This window comes from Ochotona curzoniae, unplaced genomic scaffold, assembly GCF_017591425.1.
Source record: "Ochotona curzoniae isolate NIBS_2020 unplaced genomic scaffold, NIBS_Ocur_1.0 contig_430, whole genome shotgun sequence".
NCBI classification, from domain to species: domain Eukaryota; kingdom Metazoa; phylum Chordata; class Mammalia; order Lagomorpha; family Ochotonidae; genus Ochotona; species Ochotona curzoniae.
The window spans coordinates 12518503-12538850 of NW_024466219.1; the positions used below are offsets into that span (position 1 = coordinate 12518503).

Genomic DNA, 20348 nt, shown 5'->3' on the forward strand with positions numbered 1-20348 from the left:
ACTTGGGATGCCCATATCCCATATCAGTGTTCATTCAAGATCCAGCAACTCCGCTTTGGTTCCTGCTTCCTGCTAATGTTCCTGAGAGGCAGCAAATGATGGCTGTAGTGCTTAGGTCCTGCTGCCCATGTGTGAGACCAAGATGGAGTTCTGGGCTCCTGGCTTGTGTCTGGCCTGCTATTGCAGGCGTTAAGGAGTGAACCAGTGAGCTGAAAATCTGTGTGTGTGTGTCATTCTGCCTTTCGAACAGATGAAAATAAGCCTTTTTCAGCATCAAGACTTTAGGAATGTGTTATGACTAACGCTGTTATTTCCTATTTGAAAAGTTAAAACTGCAGGATCACAAGATTTATGCATATTAAGTTTTAAAGGCACAAACCAAGGCATCCATCAGTAGATGAAAGAAAATGTGGTATATATACAGTGGAGTCCTATTTAACATTAAGAATAAGTAGGAAGAGCTGCCATTTACAACAATATGGGTGAGCCATTATGAATGAGCCATACATAAAAACACAAATAGCGCATGACTTGGTCTGTGGGATCTAAGACACTGGAATTCAGGAAGAACAGCATAGTAGTTACCAGAGGTTGGAGAAATGTTAATCAAAGGATATAAAATTTCAGTTTGAGAGAAATAATGAGCTCAAGAGCTCTGTAATAAACCTTAATAACCAAAGCTAATAACTGAAACTCTCAGAATAAATTTTAAGTATCCTCACAACAAAAAATGTATGAGCTAATGCATGTTTACTTAGTTCAACTTTGTGTACAGTGCATTCATATTTCAAAACATTGTGTGCTACATATCACAGATATGTAGTTTTACTTGCCAGTTAAATTTAGAGGCTAATTTTTAGTACAATCTGATAATTTAACACAACCTCCAGAGTGATTTCAGAAGCTTTTTAAAAAAGATTTTTATTTATTCGAAAGGCAGAGTGCTAACAGAGAGAAGGAGGAGAGACAAATCTATCCACTTGGTCACTCCTCAAATGGCCCTAATACCTGGGGCTGGGCCAGGCTGAAGCCAGGAACCTGGAATTCTGTCTGGGTCTCCCTCGTGGTGGCACAGGTCCAATCATTTAAGCCATCCTCCACTTCCCCACACACATTAGCAAGGAGCTGGATCGCAGCCAGGACTCAAACCAGCACTCCTGTATGAGATGGAGGGTATCATAAGTGGTGGCTTAACCTCCTCTGCCACCGTGTGGGCCCTCCAGAGGAATTTAACCAGTTTACCACAACTTAACTTGGTTGCAGTATCACAGTGTCACAACTTCACGTTTGAGAAAGGGCACATCCCCACACAATGTGCTTTCTGTGGGCACTGCTGTGAGCATGGCCACAGCCTCTGCTCCATGGAGTCTCCACCCAGTGATCTTGTCTCTCCTGATCTCCAGGTGCATGGACAGAAAGCTGCTTGGGAGGACCCAGTGGAATGGGTCCGGGACACTCTTCCTTGGCCATCGGCACAACAAGACCAGTCAAAGCTGTACCACCTGCCCCCACCCACCGTCGGCCCTCATAGCATCGCATCCCCTCCTGAGGACAGGACAGTCAAGGACAGCACCCCAAGCTCTCTGGACTCAGATCCCCTGGTGAGTAAGAGCTATTGTTAGGTATGAGAACAAGCAGGATAGACTGAGTTCATCCTAGTCTTCATGTGTGCCCTTCTGGGGGCCTGGAGGCTGAAGAGTGTCAGCCAGGCTGGGTCCAGGAGGAGTCCAGCAAGATGTGTTCTAGCTAAGGCCAGGGCAGAAGCCGATCCCTCAGAGAAGTGGAAAAGTAGGTCTTGTGAGCCTTCTTCCCACTTCTTCCTCTCCTCTGATGGCATCCTGAAGGCTGTGTCCACTCCCTAGCCTTCATAGTACACACCCTAGAAAGCAGCTAAGTGACACACCTGGAAGAAATTTTTACTGCACATGTAGATACCTAGATGGATATTTAGCTTTTCCAGACTTAAGAATGGAGAAAGGATGCAAACAGGCATTTGACTAAAGGATATGCAGATGGCAATAAAGGCATACAAAGCAGGCTGGCACGGGGTTAAGGGCCACTTGTGACACCAGTATCCTGTATCAAAGTGTTAGTTCCAGTCCCAGCTTCTTCACTTCTGGTCCAGCTCCCTGGGAAATACCTGAGAAGGCAGCAGAAAATGGTCCAAGTTCTGGATCCCTGTCATCCATGTGAGAGACCCAGATGGAGCTCCCAGTTTCTGTTCCATCTGTAGCTGTTGTAGCCAACTGGGGAATGAACAGATGGATCGGAGATTCTATCTATCTATCTATCTATCTATCTATCTATCTATCTATCTATCTTTCAAATAGATTATTTTAAAACACTTAAAAGATGCTGAAGCTGTCTGGTAATTGAGAAAGTGAAATGGGAACAAGGAGATGGTTTTCTCATCATCAAAGATCATGCATGTAGAGGCATGGATTTGTTTTTTTCTTTCTAAGTTTTACTTATTTGTTTTGAAAGAGTTAAGAAAGAGAGAGATGCTGGGGTCCGTGTGATGGGTATGGAAGACAGGAAGGTGTGAAGAGTATTGTTCCATTGCAGGCAGGGCCACAAGGAATTTCCCGCTGTTTGGCAGGGCCAGGTGGATGTCTCTACAACCACCTGAATGCAGCTCCACCTCCCTTTGCATGGACATCAGACAATCCCACTGAGAATTCTGTAAACTATTTAGGCATTGTCTGCCTCTGTGGAGTTAATGTTTACTACCAATGTAAGCTTGGAAATTGATGTTGCTGATACTGTTTTAAGCCAAAGGGCCTTTTATTATTGCTGCCCCCATTGACCATATGCTAATCAAGGGTGTTCCATCCCCAGGTGTAGTGGGTATCTATTCTTTCCCTCTTTCTTTGATCTTTAGGTCCTTCCTTCTGTGATGCCTTTCCTCCCTTAACTGATTCAAGATTAAGTTGTAGAATGAGAATTATGGTAGGAATGTGTTACTGATTGATATGCACCATCTATTGAGAACTTCTTAACCACAGGGTCAGGGTGGATAACATCCTGCTTTAAGGTGAAAAAAATGGCAGAATTATCCTTAGAAACACCCATTTGACCATGACCTAAAAAGTCTGAGCCAGAGTTTGACTGGTTCTGTATAAATAAAGCGGACAGCTTTATTGCATTGTCCACAATGATCATGGAATCTTAGTGGTCCGTCTCTCTTTCTCTCTTTGCGCCTCATCCACGCACCCTTCTTGAGTTCCGAACTCAGCTGGAGCTGGACTCTGGCAGAGAGAAGAGAGAAAAAGACAGAGAGAGAGAGAGAGAGATCCTCCATCTGCTGGCTCACTCCCCAAATGGCTACAGTTGAGCATGGACCAGTAGTGAAGCAGCTGGGACTGGAACCAACACTAGAGAATCCAGGAGCTTCATTCATATCTCCCATGGGTGGCAGAGGCCCAAACCATTGCACCATCCTCTGCTAAATTCCCAGGCACATTAACAGGAAGTTGGATTGGAAGTGAAGCAGGCAGGCCTGGAACCGGTGCCTATTTGGTGCCCATATACAGTACCCAATGCTAGGCACTGCAGATGGTGGCTTTATCCATTACAAACACTGCTGGTGGAAGTGTTCATTGATAAGATCATTTAGGAGACAGTTTGCAAATTACATTGAATCTTAACATACACAAATCCTGTATCCTTCTGCTTTTCAAGTCAGAATTTCTTTTAATTTAGTCATAAAGAGATGTTACCTATAAAAAAATTCTTGTAGTTGGCATTGTTGCATAATGGGTTAGCCACCACCAGCAATGCTGGCCTCCCACATGGGTACCAATTCAAGTCACAAATGTTCCACATCTGATCCAGCTCCCAACTAATGTGCTTTAAAACAAAGCAGCAGAAGATGGCTGGGCCCCTGCACTCACATGGGAGACCTGAATGAAGCTCCTGGCTTCACTCTGACCCAGCCCTGGCCCTTGTCTCCATTTGGGAAATGACCCAGTAGGTGGGAGATTTTCTCTGTCTTGATCCCTCCCTCTCTTACTTTGCCTCTCTGTGTGTAACTTCGACTTTCAAACAAATAAAATAACTCTTTTTTTTTTAATTTTTTATTTGTTATTAACATTGTATTATGTGATACAATTTTATAAGCACTGGGGAGTCCCCCCACCCCTCCCACACCCCTCCTCCCATAGTGGATTGCTCCACCTTGCTGCATAACTGCGGTTCAAGTTCAGTTGAAATTCCTTCATTGCAAGCATATACCTAGCATAAAGTCCAGCGTCTTATTGTCCAGATAAGTTCAGTGGCCTCTTGGGAAGGCCTTCTCTGGTCTGAAGGTAGAGCTAACAGAGTAAAGTTCCGGTCAGTTAAAACCCCCAACAAAACATCCGCATCAATATACAATGTTATGGGATTAATTGGCATAGTATTGAGTGAACAATATGTTAAAAAAAAAAAAGTTCAATTCTTCAAAACATCTGGGTTTAGACAGTATCAGTGACAGATTCAAAAAGTAACAATCAACCAAGCATAAATTACAGGTTAAATTAAAATAACTCTTCTAAAAATATATTTAAAAAAGGAAAATTCTAGGACTGGCACAGTGACTTAGCAGGCTAGTCCTCAGTTGCAGCACCATCCCATATGGGCACTGGTTCATTTCCTGGCTGCTGCACTTCCAGTCTAGTTCCCTGCTTATGGCTTGCCAAAGCAGTAGACCATGGCCCAGATCATTAGACCCCTGCACCCATGTCAGAGGCCTGGAAGAAGCTTCTGACTCCCAGCTTCAAATCAGCCCAGCTCTGGCTGTTGCAGCTATTTGAGGAGTGAACCAACAGATGAAAGATTTTTCTCTTTCCCTGACTTTTTCAAGTTGAATAAATAAATCTTGGATGGGGGAAGGAACATACTTTTAAATGAAAGACTGTAAGTAGTCCCGTAGACATGAGAGGACAGTAGACAGATTGAGCAGGTTGGCATGAGAGGGGCCCAGTCTTAGAGCATTAGGGCACAGCAGGTGAAGAGAGGACAAGGGAATGCACTGAAGCGCTTTGACTTAAGCTAAAGCAATAGTGTTTGTGAGCTGGCGGCAGACAGGTTCATAGTAACCCTGACTCTGGCTCCTGGCTTATCCTCCAGTGGAAGGGGATGCATTAGGGAAAGCCACTCTCCAGCACTTCTTGTGTTCCTCCCCATGTGAACTCATAGAGACAGGCATTGTGTGCTCCCATGGAGTCTGGAGTGCAGCCACCCACTGGGCAAATGGTCCTATCTTTCTGGCATTCCCCACGGTGATCAGCGTGGCAACTGGAGCACCAGAGGTGCCCTTGATGACTGATCAGGGAATCTGAACTTACTAGCAGGTAAAGCAATTGTAAGTGTTCCTGCCGAACTTCAAGCTCTTTTTTTTTTTCCTTTCTCTCTCCTTTTTCCCCTTCTCTCTCCCTTTCTTCCTTTCTCTCTCCCTTTCTCTCTTTCTCTCTTTCTTCCTTCCTTCCTTCCTTCCTTCCTCACTCCCTCCCTCCCTTTTCATTTTTAAAGTTTATGTCATTAAAAGGCAGAGAATAAAACAGAAAGAGTGTGCTCCCATTTGCTGGGTCACTTCCTAAACGCATGCCAGCAGCCAGGCTGAAGCTAGAGGCCACTGAGTGGCTTTAGAAACTCACTTGCTTGCTCCAGCACCTGGTGTCTCCCAGGGTGCATTAGCAGGAAGCTGAGCCTGGGAGTGCGGCCAGGACTCAGATTCAAACACTGATAGGGGATGCAAACATCTTAACCACTCCGCATCAAGTCCATGCCCCTAGTCACTCACAAACCGAGGACCAGGACATGCTTCCGTTCCGTGGGCTGGTGGAACCTTGAGTCCCGATTCTCATAACCCCATCTCTGTGCTCCCTTCAGATGGCCATGCTGCTGAAACTTCAAGAAGCTGCCAACTACATTGAGTCTCCGGACCGAGAGACCATCCTGGACCCCAACTTGCAGGCCACACTCTGAGGGTGCAGGGCTCCCTGTCATCCCAGACAGCAGAAGACTGGCGTCAGCTGCAGCAGCTCCTCCTCTCCCCGCTCTTCTCCAGCACCTGCTCCTGCCCCAGGAGGAGACAAGGAGGGAGGAGGGGATGGGTGGAAAGGGCAGGTTCTTGGTGCTACACCTTTGAGAACTTCCTAGTAAGGACTGGTGGGGTAGCATTGGGAACTTGTGTCCCATAATTCCACTTCCTTGATGTCCTCTCATGACTTTGGGGGAAAGATGATTCTGGGTCTTTTCCTTAATTTCTTGTTTCAAACTCCTAGGCTTCCAGGGGAGGGATTCCGAAGTCATGACAAAAAAAAAAAAAAAAGACTGTGCAGCAGATCCTGATGCTCACGGAGGAGTTAGGCATGGGGGAAGCTGAGGGAGGCAGCAAGTTTCCCAGACTTTCTCACATCCCCTCCCAATCTGTCTCCGCTGCCAACAACTCTTCCCGGAGATCTGGCTAGAGCCCAGAAAATCAAGCATGTAGTTTAAAAAACGTTGCAATCAGTCTGTAAAAGGTTTTAAATACACACACACACACACATACACACACAATGGAAAAGATGAAGCTGGAGAAAGGGGGACCAGTTGCCTGGGTAGAAAGGGAGCCACCCCCCTGCCCTTACCACTGTCTTCTGATTAACATGGGCAGTTTGACGTGCTGGCTGCCAGTCTGAGTCACCAGACCACAACAATAACATCACAGCCTTCGGGGGAAGACAGATAGCTCTGTCTTTCCGCCCTCTAATTTAACACTCATGAGAGTCAATAAACCCTACTCTTTATTTTTTATTTCTGCTTTTTAATTTTATTTCTGTTACCTCACCCTACCCTGCTCACATTTGCCTACTTATTTTCATTTTCCTTTCCTTTCTTTCATTTCTTCCATTTCCTCACAGGTCCACAATGTGCTGAGCTGCTTTTCCAGGGGCTGGCCAGGCTTTTACTAGGGAATTCCTTTGGAGAGTCCTGTGCCACCTAGGGACACCAGCTAGACATCTGCCATCCTATTGCCTTTGGCAGCCACAGGGCTTCTGTGAGACTCGAAACCCTGGTTCAGAAGCAGGGGGGAGAAGAGGAACTCCCTTACCTTAACCTCTTTTGAAAAAGCACATGGTCTTCCTGGGAGCCCAGCCCGCCAGCCCGCCAGCCCCTGGGGAGAGAGGGGAGAGCCCCACATGGGCCAAGAGCTAAGCTTCAGTGCAGACCACAGGAAGGCCAGGAAATAGGGAGTATCTCTGTGTCTTGTGGCTTGTTTGGCTTCTCACTGCCCTGTCCTAACAATAGCCACGTTGCCTGATGGAATGGAAATCCCTGAGCTAGTCCCTCCTAGCTGATTGGTGAACACTCGCTTAGAATAGACTGGGTCTCCCGTGAGGGATGCCACAGGTTGAAACAGATGACTCAGGGAGTGGGGTTGGTGGCCAACATCTACCTTCCAAAGAGATCCCAGCTGCTGCACCATTTGCCCCTTTCTTGTCCTAAAGAGCTGGGAGTCTGTTCCACTCTTGAGCACTTGGTACCAGTTTCCAGATAAAGATGTGTATCCTTCGGGTCAAATGTGGTGGGAAATGGGAAGCTCCATTCAGTGCACCCCTCCTTGTTACCTGCACATTTAGGACCATCTGAGAAATGTAGCGGAAATCCAAGGAGGAGCTAGAAAGAAGCCTACGATAGATGTGTCCAACACCTCCCCAGCACATTGCAGGGCCAGAAGATCTGGAATCCTGAAGAGGAAGCCTGAAGGACTGTGGTTTGTCTGGAATGAGCAAGTCTACTTCTGCTTGTTTCTGGAGGCCAAGGTGGGGCCAGATTCCTGGCTAAGCTGCCAGATAGGCTGTTTCTGAGCCCTGCAGATCAGGGCTGTGTGATGGACCTGGATTGAAGGGTTTGTTCTTCAGATTCCTTAGTAGCACAAGACTCTGTCAGAATCTGTTCTCTGGATCCCTGTTGATAGGAGAAATCTTCATGGAGGTGCACAACGTGGTCCAGATGCCACCCTCTCCTCCTCCCCAGGCATCTGTATTCACCCGGCAGGTCCAAGGACTACAGGGTCATTGTGCTGGGGACTGACTCTTCTTGCTGTTGCTGCTAATTTCCTGAGCTGTGACAATTCCCAAACAGCTCAGCTGTACCATATGCAATTCTGGAGTGGGAAGAGGCTGTGCAAGGATGGTGCTGAAATCACTGCCTTAAGGTCTCTGCTGTGCAGAACGAGGAGGCCCCAAAGCTGCATGTTCCACCTGAGCAGGAAGAGAAGACCTGATGGGCCTGCTTGGGACCTAAGCCTCTCCTGAATGCTAGCCAGAGCTTTAGTCCCTTGGCCAGGCTCAGACTGCTAATGCCATCTTCATTTGATGGTTGAGCCCTTAATTTTCTGCTTTCTGGTGCTGCCCCAGCCAGTGCCTTCTCTCATGGATGTTACTGGCCACTTGAAAACAAAGGAGAAGGGAGAATCCCTTCTTGCACTCCAGCTGCCTTGGACCCCAAAGGGATCTGGGCATCATGGATACCACCGGGGCTCCTCCTTGAATCCTCAGCAGGTTGACTCTGAAGGCTTCTCGCACTATGACTGTGGGTTTGGTCCCGGGGACTACCACCCTCTCAGCGGACTGCTGCATTAAGCCCAGGTCCCCACAGTCTCCTCCAGCATGTGTGTTCCCATCTGGGGAGGTGGGATAGAAGCTTTCTGGAGCCTGGGACCCTGTTTACAGTCGTACATCCGGGCCCCTTGCCGAGGGGATCCATCATCTCATAGAGGAACCGTGGCTGGTGGCATCTGCAGAAGGTTGAGCCTCCTTGTGGTGCTATAACCCCTTGGGATGCTCATCCAGACTTCTCTGAAGCAGCAAACCTGAGCTGCCCCATCACTGCCCTGGCATTAATGGCAAGGAGAAAACCCATGGCATTCTCTCCTACCTACACAGCTATTCCTTGGTAGCGATAACTAGGGATCCTTCAGCAAAGAAAAACGGTTTCCTTGGCTAAATTCTCAAGCCTCAGGCACCTTCAGCCCTAATCCTGGAACCTGTGCTACTCCCTTCCTCTGCAGCCCCTCAACTCCATCCCTCGCCAAAGCTGGCTGACAGTAGCTTGGTTCAACACCCCACATCCTATGGGGAAAGCCTCAAATCCAGGAGCAGCTCCTCAGCAGAGTCCCCCTCATCTCTGGAAGAAGACCAACGAATTGTGTCCAGTGTGCTTGTTTCTTGGACCATGCTAGGCACTAAAAAATAAAATACTAGGTAATTGGAGGCTAATGTGGGACCCGACATCTGCGTGTGCTTGTTTGTGGGTTTGTGTCACACAAGAGCACTTTGCTGTTGCTCTTTCCTTTCTTCTGAGGCTTCATAGAGTATTTTTAAAAATCTATGCTTCATGGCAATTCTACGGTGCTTACTTTTGTCTTTGTGTAAATCCTTATGCCAGTGTCTTTCCTGGAGTCCAGCCATTGGGAAGGTAGAGACTGGTGGGGACATGTTTGCTGGAAGCCCATGGACAACCCCTACAATGAAACCTGGTATACTATGTTTTGCCCGTGAATTGCCAACCTCCTAAATAATCTATCAGTAAGGATTTAAGACCAAGGTAGTGATTTTTTTTCTCTCTTTATTTTTGTTCCTACTGATTTTCCTGGCTTACAAGACTATGTGGACCTAATCTTGCTGCCTGTGCAATTTAGCTCTCTGAGCCAAAGGACACACATTCAGGGAGAGTCTCCGTTGCAAGGGTCTCAGGAGTAACTATTTCCTGGAATATTCAAGAAATAGAACTCAGAAACACCTTGCATCATACATCATCACCTGGGAAGGACCCAGATCCAGAGCCACTACATGCAGGTGAAATTTGCTAGACTAGATGGGATTCAGTGATATGATCAAGAAAATCTTAAAGGATTTTTCAGTGCAAGGTGTTGGGGAGAGGAAATTGTCCTAATCATCTATCTAACACGGGGCTCTAGTGCTGAAATAACCCAGAACATCACACACAGCTCCATATAACTCCATACTTTCTTAACTCTGGAAGCTGACAAGTCAACAGTCTTGGGGATATCATGTTCCCCCGACCCCAGAGGTGCAACCCCTTTATGACTCAATAAGCCTTTCATGTTCCCAGGCTTCGGTCAGCCTTATTAGGGACACACAGGATCACAGGTGGGGCACTCCCACTGTCCAATTTGATATGTGTGAATGTCTGCTCAGCCTAGCTCTGGATGCAAGTACTGCCAACCACAGATCCTAGGAGAAGTGGAAATAAGCTAAAAAAAAAAAATCATAAAGTCTTGAGGGGAGAGAACCGTCAAGGCTTCAGGGAGACCAGGACAGCTGAGAATTAAACCAGTGTTTACTGGACCCTTCCCTTTGGTGCTTTAGCCATTTTTCTTGGTTGTACCATGGAGAACTTTAATGTGGTCCTGGAAGTTCACTACCAGTTCCTTGATTCAATTTTTTGTTGCTTAAATCAGTGATTGTGGTTCCAAACGAGCAGCTTCTGGAACTGTATTAGAAATTATTTAAGGCCCCATCTCAGATCTACTGAATTAGGAACTCTAGGGGTAGGTCCAGGCAAGCCATAATTTAACAAGGCCTCGTGATGATTCTGAGTCACACTGAAGTTTGCAACTGTCTGTTTTTAAATGCAAAGTCACACATTAGAATTCTTACTTGGGATCAAATAAGAAGGTCCTATGTCATCATTTAGACATTGACGTGAACTTTAAAAGTCATCTCATCCTTCTGTATGTTTCTGTTTTTCCTTTAAACAAAGGAAAAGGACATGGGTTTCTGGGCAGAAGCTAGGGAGTGTTTACATCTTTCCTAGTTGACACAGCCTTCGCAATGTCATGCCTGGAAACCTCCACCTGCAAACTAAGGGGCTTTACCAGAAAAAAAACAAAAACCTGTTGGAGGTCTCTTCTAGATTCCTCTTCCGCCAAGTTCCTTGAGTCTATTTTGAGCCTGTTTCTGATTATATAATCAGACAATGAAAGCTGAAGTAAAAATTTCACTTTATTTCCATGACAACATGTTCTCCCAGCAACGTTCCTTCCCTTAATTTGAGCTATAGAGGGCACTGCTGGTTCTGAGAACCTGGCCAGAATCCCTTTCCCCAGGGAGCAGATTCAGGGCTCCCAGATCCCCAAGAGACAGTGATGAATGAGTGATTGCAGTGCTGGACACGCACTTACAGCCCAGGCTTTCCACTCCCCACGCTAGAACCTAGACACAGAGCTACTTGGCCAAAGCAAGAGAGTAAAATCCTTCAAGAATCTGAAAAGGGCTTTTCATCTTCCCAGATGTACAGACAAAACAGATGAGGGTTAGGGAGGTGAAGCTGTTAGAACTGGGTTTGTTTTGAATTTATGATGTGGAAAGAGCTTCAGCAGAGAAGAACACAGTGAGGCTTAGGGGTCTTCTGAGTTCTGGAACCAAGTTTTACAAGAAGGACAGCACCAAATAATTTGTAAGCACCCCACAGGCCCAAGAAAGCCAGTGAGGCCCCCCTCCCCTTGGCCATCTGTGAAGTCCCTGCTTCTGGCCATTTCTCTGCGAAGGGTGACACGGTGAGGACAATGCAAGGGCTCCAGTGTTGCTGCCAGTCTCTGAGCTACTGCTTTGCAGTGGCTCTGCACTTCCTCATATTTTTGTTCGTTTTTAACAACAAAAAAAGAGATTCCCAGCCCCACTCACTTCCTCCTGCCCCTCCTGTGTTTGGCAGCAGCATCTGTGTGGGGAAAGACTGTCACATGTATGGTACTCCCCGGGGGAGGGTGTGCAGGACTTGTGACAAAACTTTTTTTTTTAATTTATTGGGTGCAAATCCCAAACGAGGATATGTGTGTCTCTGTGTGTTTATTTTCCTCCTCATCTAATCTTCCTCTCTCCACCAACACCCTCTGCTCCCCTTTGTAACTGAGTCTGGAAAGCCAACTGTTGTATATAGTTGCGGTAACAATCATGAAGAGAGCTGGGCTGTGTCCTCCCCCCAACCTCCGACCCCGTCATACATTTGACTGACCAATTGATTGAAAACCAAATTCAGGCTGGGGCTGGCGGCAGAGGCCTTCGTTCATCTCACCTCGGCAGCCCCTCCCCGAGGCCCTCTGTCCACCAGGCATGTGTCCTCCCAGCAAGATCCATCTGTTCGATGCCCTTTGCGTTTCAATAAAGTTATCTCCTGTATTGTCTACTGGTTCTCTCAGCTCCCTCTCTGCCTGGTTTCTGTCTCCATCAATCTTACAGCCCAGTCCTTGATGGGAAGGGAACCCAGGAGGAAAGCCCAACAGCCTGGCAATGTCTGGCTCCCCTACGTCTGAAGCAGTGATCTTGGCTCCTCTGGTTGGGCGGTAGAGGCTGTACACAGTGGACAAAGGGTCCTGCACCAGAATCCAAACTGCCCAGCCCAAGTCAGGGCTCGTGAGTCCTCCCCTAACATGTGAGTGCTTTCTAGACACCCCTGAAGAAGTGAACTAATCTGTAAGACGATTCTGGTCTAATGGAGTCAGCGTCTCCTGGCCACAGGAAGTAGACAAAGCAGTCTTAACCTATTCCTGTTGCAGCATTAGAGGCCCAAGAAACCAGTTTCTCCCTAAAACATCCTGGTAACACAAGTCACCTCTGCCCACTGTCCACCATGTCCTGAGCTGGCCCTGAAAGAAATCAAGAAACCATTCTTTGGAAAAACGGACCAAGGAACCGCCAGCTGATTTCCTTTGGCAATAGGAAGGAGAGTAAGAGTTCCTGGATACAATTCCAAGTCTCAGAACATCCCAACCAACCCCACACTGCCGCCGTTCCTCCCTCTGCCACTCTGCACTGCAGGCCCCACCCCTCACTGATCCTTTACACCTGCTCTTGTTGTTGGGCCTCTTGGCGCCCTGGGCCTTGTTCTGCCTCAGACCCTGGGAGCCAACCAACCTCCTCCCCCACCTCTTAGAAAGCACTGTGTTCATGGCGGGCTAAGGGGCCTAGCGCTCAGGGGTACAGAATACACCCAGGAGGAAATTGCTTTCCCATGCGCTTTGCAGTTTGGAGAGTGGGCTGCTTGATGAGAGAAAGCCAAGAGCCTTTCTAAGGCGTCCACTCCCCACTCCTCAAAGGGCTTTTTAATCCCACCTCCATCTTCAGGATCCTGAGGCTAGGAAGTAAAGAGAGTCACTGAGTTAATTTTTCTCAGCGTTTTTTTTTTTTTTTTGGTAGGGGGTGGGGAGGCGAGAGGTGAGTAGGAGCAAAATAGGCGCCATCACTGACCCCGAACCTTCTCCTCATCCCTCCACCTCCATCCCCATCCTACTTCCTCCCTCGTAGCACAGGGTCTTCCGCCTAACAGCCTGAGGCCGTACACCTTGGCCTTTCTTCCAAACGGGATAGCTAGCTTCTCCGTAGCCCCTTGAGCAAAGCGTCCAAAGCCATCATTTGCCGGAAGACGTGCAGTTTCCGTTCCCGCGGCAGAAGGCGCTGTCTCCGGAGGTTAACCCCCTTCCCCGCCCCCTGCCCGCCGCCCGCGCCCGCCCGGCGGAGGTGCGCAGGCGCGGCTTCGCGGATTGGTCGCGCGCGGGAGCCGTCATCCGGTGGCGGGTCCCGGCCTCGGGGAGAAAAAGATGGCGGCGTCGGCGGCGGCTGGTGCGGCCTCTGGGCTGCCGGGTCCAGTCGCCCAAGGGCTGAAGGAAGCGTTGGTGGACACGCTCACTGGGATCCTGTCCCCCGTGCAGGAGGTGCGGGCGGCCGCCGAGGAACAGATTAAGGTGCTGGAGGTGACGGAGGGTGAGTGAGGCGGGACCGTCACGAGGATGGCTGGGAGCTGGGCCGACCACACGATCAGCTGGCCGCCGCTGGGGTCCGACGGGCGCACGGGAAACCGGAGCCCGTGGCCATGTGGGAGTAGGAAACAAGAGAGGTGGCCGTCATTGGCGGCTGTGAGGGTCCCGAGACGGGGAGGCGCCATGTACCGAGAGAGAGCGCGCGAGCCAGCGCGGGTCCGGGGAGCTGAAGCCTCGGGCGGGGACTTGGAGAGGGATGGAGCCGGGGATCGGCCGAGGGCGGACCCCGGAGCCAAGCAAGCCCCTGGGCGGCTGCAGGCGCTCGCGCGGTCAGGGACCCGGGTCTGGCTTGGGCTCGTGCGAAGGGGGAGGCACCAGGAGTGGGGAGAACGTGGTGCCTTGGGAAGGCGGCTCCGAAAGCTTGGCGGATGTCTTCTAAGTTTCTGCCTTTGGTAAACCTGGCTGGGTGCTTCGTACCCTTCCTGCTTTCCCAGGAATTAAATCCATATGCAACTGCCTCGCCTTCCTGCCCATACTCCCCGTTTCTTTGTACGATAATTTACACTTACTGAAAAGAAAAATAGGAACTCCGTATGCATTTCTTTGGGGGCAGAACTGATCATCCTTTGTTTTTGATGCTCTGTCCGCATCCTGCTATTGTGTGCATGAAAGTGATGAAGAATGCCAGCCGTGGGTTTGAGATTTCCCATCAGTTTCCTGCCGAGTAGGTAGCCCAGCATAGCTATCTGACAAAGAAGGATTTGATCCTGAAATGGAAAGACATTCTTCTTGGTCTTTGTGTAAGAATTCTCCCTGATGGGAGCTTCGCCGGAACTGCAGCATCCAAGTGTTCCCACCACAGAAAGAACCCATAGTCCAACAGTGACTCTCAAAGCCTTGAGTTAGCTGGCCAACCAGATTTATTTTCATTGCAAAAAAAAAAAAAAAAAAAGAAGTAGTTTTAAGTTTTCTGCTGTCTTTTAGTGCTGCTGCTACAGCTGTTGAAAAGAAATACCGTTTTGTGGGAAAGATGTGACAGCTTGGGATCTAACAGGTTAAGGACTCTTTGAAGTCCCATTGTAGTCATTGAGAAGGAAGTACAGGGGTAGGAGAGAGCTGTCTGATGTCATGCATAATGATCCGAATGGCTCTTTATGGTTTATATAAAAATCCGAAGGGGCGTGGGTAGCTGCTCAGTTGATATGTCCTCAGAGTGTCAGTGAGGTGTAAAGGAGGAAGAGTAGCAAAGCAGAGGAAACCCAACGCTTTTAAGTTGCAGCCTGAATGAAGTTGAGAGTCTGATGCAAATTGGCCCCAACTAAACCCCGCCTGAGTGACGCCCAGTGTTCCTGGTGCCCTAGAAGCATTTCTGGCATCTTTCTATGAAAGGGGGGGCCTGATTTCGCCTTGAAACTGTCCCACAGCAGCTCTGCTTTGGACCTCATCTCTTCAACTCTAACCAAACACCACGGTCTTGCCTAGGCAGTCAGAAACTTCTTGAGGTCTTCTTAAAAACCATTTTCTTTTATCTTTTGAGACCTTGAAACCAGAAATTAAATTTCAGCAGTGCAGATTGATGATCTATCTTCCATTCTCCCGTCAGGTGCTGGGAGGGGTCGGGAAGGACTTAGATGCCAAGTCCTGGTAGTCATGGCCTGATAGTGAAGGTTTCAGATGTGGCTGCAGGGTTGGGTCAGATCCCTAGATCCCTGGAGTTGAGTGCCTTGCTTCAGGCCCTGGAGAGACTGTGTCTTTAAATTTGTCTGAAATGTTACTGAGTGACACTCTGCTTTCTAGGTAGGGGTGGTAATTTGTTTTTTACACACAGGGCTAGAGTCCTCTACTTATCAACTTGGCCATTGGAGCCACACTGCCTCCATGGTGGATTCTGCTTCCATCTGGGTTGTCTTCTGAATGTGGAGTAAAAGCTTCTCCACCCGTCATAACTCTGTTTTAAGTGAATATAAGCCTAATGAGATTGGTAGGACATGACCCCTGCTATCAGAAAAACAGGTGGGGACCCGGCGCTATAGCGTAGTGGTTAAAATCCTCGCCTTGCATGCACTGGGATCCCATATGGGCGCCAGTTCTAATCCCGGCAGCCCTGCTTCCCATCCATCTCCCTGCTTGTGGCCTGGGAAGGCAGTCCAACAGCCCAAAGCCTTGCGCTCCTGCACAGGAGGCTCCTGGCTTCAGATTGGCTCAGCTCCAGTCTGCGGCCGCTTGGGGAGTGAACCATCTGACGGAAGATCTCTCTGTCTCCTCCTCTCTGTTTATCTGACTTTCCAATTTAAAAAGAAGAAGACAGTCCGGTGGGCAGATGAACAACTCTCCTTCTAGTTGCTTCTTTACACCTGTTTTGTCCCAGGTGGAACTCTTTGAAGTTAGCAAGGACTTTCTTGTGGGTGGGTGTGGTTATTTGTGTCCTGGTGATCTCTTGCTCTTTTTGTTGTTGTTACAGGGGTTCCTCCGTCTTCTCAAATAATGACAATATCTTTGTGACCCATTTGTTATTGCCTCCCATACAAGGTTGGTCCCATCTGTTCCTTAAGAACAGTTTTTCCGCCTTTCCTGTCTGCCACACAATAACCCTGGGCTTGAGGACTAAGTACAAGAATCTTTGATTTGTGGGGAATGGGGACAGGTCCTTTATCAACACTCCGTTAGAAGGACAGATGAGAGTTGGACGGGCTCGGCCGTAGGTGGGATTTTGAGACGCCGCTATTTTGGGAAGTAGAGTTGCTAGAGCCTAAGGTATGTCCTGGGCATTTAGTCTACAAGCTGTTACCTTCTGAGAAGTAACTAGCCTATAATTATCATGTTTCCCAGAATGGGAGCCTATAGTAAACCAATGAAGTGTGTGTAGATGACAGACCCACCTGCCTGGAGGCTGCTTCCTCAGCCTGGAGTCCTTGAATGACTCTTGAGAACCCCTGGGTTTGCCACTTTCCATAGTTTGTATCAAAGAGAAATCAGGCCAGCAGCTCTAAGTACCGCCTCTTTATCTGGGTTAATTAGAGCAAGAGATGGGGCCGGTCCCTATGTTGTTGAGACATGCATTCACTGGTGTCCTGCATGGAGAGGAACATTGCTGGAATGTTCCGGAGGCTCCTGTGCTGTGCGGTATCCTACAGGTAACTGTTACCCTTTCATTTTTGCTTGGAGAGTTGAGATTTTGATTTTGATCAGCAGGTTTTTCAGGAATTTAGCTCCACTTAAATAGGGTAAAAATGAAAGGCTTTTTGCTTTGTTAAAGCATTCTTCTAATTCCATTTTATTAAAAGGCAGTGGGGATCATGTCGAGCATTTTACAGGCATAGAAATTAAGACTGGGAGGTTGTGAATTGCCAAGAGCTCTCTGTCCAGGTGTGAAACACTGCACCTCGTCAGCTCTTCTTGTTCTACTTGTGGTACAGTTGTGATGCTTGAGAATGTCAGGTTTTGTATCTTACAATGAAGCCCCCTAAAGACGGCCCAACACATGTGATGAGACGAATTGCTTGGATTTTCCTAACCAGGATAGCACGGATTTTCTTATGTAATTAAACTTAGACTCTGGGTCTGTTAGAAATGAAGACATTTCCCCCCGTCTCTGGCTTAGTCTTTTGTGTCTTGTTTCTAGCGAATGTGTCACAGACCTCGTTCCCCTCCTGCCACCAGTCTGTCGAGCTGGGGAGGGGGCAGTTCTCTTCCCTCGCCCCTCCTGGCCTTCAGGTGTTGCCCAGATGCCTGGGCTGAGTTCCCCACCTGACATGGCTAGGAGGTGGCCCCGCTGGCTTTCTGGTTCTCATGGGCACTTTTCTGGCTCTCTTGCAGCCTAGCGTAAGCACTGTCCACCTGCGAAGGGCGCCCCTCAAGAATCCAGACGCACTCCTGGGCATGTGGCAGGCACTGAGCCGAGCGGAAGGCGGCCGTGCTCGGAAAAAGGCCAGTGGTGGAGTTTTCTGTTCCTTTTGTCTGTGGTGTTGGCGGGGCTTACCAACCCCCATGAGCAAGAGGAGGCTTCTCCTGAGCTCTACTCAAAACTTGGTGCTTCTCCCCATAAACCTGCTCACAGTTCTTCCTGCCAGCTGTCTCCCAGGCCGTTGAGAGCAGTGGCCCGTGCCCTCAGTGCCATCCGTTGTTCTATATTTAGGTAATACCTATGCCAAGTCGGGCAAGAGGAGAGATGCAAAAGACTGAGACCAATGCTGAGAAAGAGCAAAGGGTTTCTTAAAAGGAGGTTAGGGGACACCACTCCAAGTCAGCGTAAGGCAGGAATGAGAACCCAGAGTAACATGAAGTATGCATCCCTGCTTTTCCTTGGAAAAGGGAGTTAGATTAAATTTCCTATCAGGTGTTTCGTATGCCACCTTACAGCAAGCCTCTTACGAGTGTCCCCCTGTGGGTCAACTTCAAAAGACAAGCATTCTTAGTTGTGTTCTTCAAAAAATACTGGGTAGTCTCTGTTAAGTGGGAATCTCTAAATAGGCTTTTCACTGAACAAAAATCAGCAGTAGATAGGAACATCTGTGTTGGACAGATTTAAAACAAGGTAAAGAACTTTGAGCATTTTGGTTTTCTAAATATTCTTTTCACTGTCACCCCTTGGAAACAGTAGTTCTCTGTATAACTCTTAGGTGAAATGGAATTTTATGAATGTGATTCTCTTTTACAGTGACTTTCTAATCAGTAAGTGGTGTAAAAAGGGAATTTAGATAGTAACTTAGGGGTGAGCATTTGGCACATCAGTTAAGAAGAGGCCCACACTTCCTATCAGGCTGCCTGCACGGCAGTCCTGCCTCCAGGTCCAGTTCAGCTCCTGCTGTATGCACTCTGGGGCAGCAGGGCTGTCTCGGGTGCTTGGATCCCTGCTGCCCCAGGGCAGACCCAGCTGGCTTCCGATTCCCCCAGACCCCGCTGGCTGCTGGCAGAGGCTGGGGAGTGAACCAGCACGTAGGTGGAAGATCTTTCCCTCCTCCCACTCCCCCATCTCTGCCTCCACCACTTATTCTAACTCTGCTTTCCAAGCAAATAAATAAAACTTTAAAAAAATAAATTGTATTTTCTCTCATCACTTAATATAAAAGAGTTACTTCTGTGAACTGTTTTGAGGTTCTAACCCAGAGTTGCTCATCTGGTTCCTATTTCTGAAGCTGGAAGTTTATCAAGATGAGAATATATTTGTTTTGTTTCAAAGTATGTCTTTAGTTAATAGTGGTAATATTCTTCAAATATTTTTCTCCATTAAGTGTTTTTTTATTTTTAAAGATTTATTTATACTTATTGTAAAGTCAGATAGACAGAGAAGAGGAGAGACAGAGAGGAAGATCTTCTGTCTGCAAGTGACCGCCATGGCCCATGCTGTGCCAATCCAAAGCCAGGAGCCTGGATCTTCCTCCAGGTCTCCCACGTAGGTGCAGGGTCCTAAGGCTTTGGGTCGTCCTCGATTGCTTTCCCAGGCCACAAGCAGGGAGTTGGATGGGAAGCGGAGCTGCCGGGATTAGAACCAGTCCCCATATGGGATCCCAAGGTGTTCAAGGCGAGGACTTTAGCTGCTAGGCCACCATGCCAGGCCCTCCATTAAGTGTTACGAGCAGTTTATGTTCCTTGAACTCTCAGATGTGTTACAATGTGAAGGAAGTAAGATTTTAAAGAAAGTCTGTCTTGAGCCCGGAGCAGTAGCCTACTAGATAAAGCCCTCACTTTGCACGCATCAGGATCCCATATGGGCACCAGTTCATATCCCAACTGTTCCACTAGCCTTCTAGCTTCCTGCTTATGGCCTGGGAAAGTAGTAGAGGATAGGCCAAAGCTTTGGGACCCTGCACCCACATGGGAGAACCGGAAGAGGCTCCTGGCCTCGGATTAGCTCAGCTCCAGCCATTGCAGCTGCTTGGGGAGTGAAATCATCAGACGGAAGATCTTCCTCTCTGTATATCTGACTTGGAGTAAACAATAAATAAACAAACAAAAAAAAGAACCTAAGAATCCCAAGGCCACTGTTGTGACATAGATGGTTAAGCCATCAATGCCAGCATCTTGTATGTATGTTAGTTCAAGCCCCAGATACTCCATTTCCAATCCAGCTTTCTGCTAATGCGCATGAAGATTTATTTGCCCTTATTTATCACTCTTCAATATGTTGGTTCACTCCCCAGATGGCTGCAATGGCCAGGGCTGCACCATGCTGAAGCCAGGAGCCAAGAACTCTACGTAGAACTCCCATGTGGGCACAGAGACCCAGAGCCACATTCCAGTGCTATCCCAGGCGCAGAAACAGAGCTAGATAGGAAGTGGAGCAACTGGGACTCAACCCAGAACCTATATGGGATGCCCCAAATAAACAAATCCTGAAGAGAAAGAATAGAAAGAATGTGAGAATTCAACTAAATGGCCAGACATAAAATACAACAGTCAAGAGCTTTTTTGTTTTTTGATTTTAAAAATAAAGCCATTTATAATGGCAATAAAAAGTTGAAGCATTTTGGAATAAACTAACAGGATCTGTACAAGAATATATTGGAAGAAACTTTCTAAACTGCTAAAACACTTAAATATGGACAAATGGAAAGATATACCCTGTCATTGGATAGTGCATCCCAACATTACAGGTGAACTA

The 20348-nt window shown here is 47.9% G+C and overlaps 2 protein-coding genes across 5 annotated transcripts in view; both read left to right on the top strand.

Annotated features, from left to right (window-relative positions):
- The window catches only part of NAV1 (neuron navigator 1), a 213658-nt gene extending 205573 nt beyond the window's left edge, over positions 1–8085 (top strand). For both annotated transcript variants that reach the window (XM_040985431.1, XM_040985432.1), the window contains 2 exons: positions 1404–1601; positions 5872–8085. In XM_040985431.1, coding sequence (XP_040841365.1) covers positions 1404–1601; positions 5872–5967 — 294 coding nt within the window. In that variant the 3' untranslated portion in view covers positions 5968–8085. The remainder of the gene's footprint in view (positions 1–1403; positions 1602–5871) is intronic.
- Positions 8086–13582: 5497 nt separating this feature from the next.
- Positions 13583–20348, top strand: part of IPO9 (importin 9) — a 48629-nt gene continuing 41863 nt past the window's right edge. Inside the window, exon 1 of one of the 3 annotated variants that reach the window (XM_040985434.1) lies at positions 13583–13751. In XM_040985434.1, coding sequence (XP_040841368.1) covers positions 13589–13751 — 163 coding nt within the window. In that variant the 5' untranslated portion in view covers positions 13583–13588. Of the gene's footprint in view, positions 13752–17605; positions 17675–20348 lie in introns of those variants that run through there. The other 2 variants (XM_040985433.1, XM_040985435.1) reach the window with 2 other exon arrangements.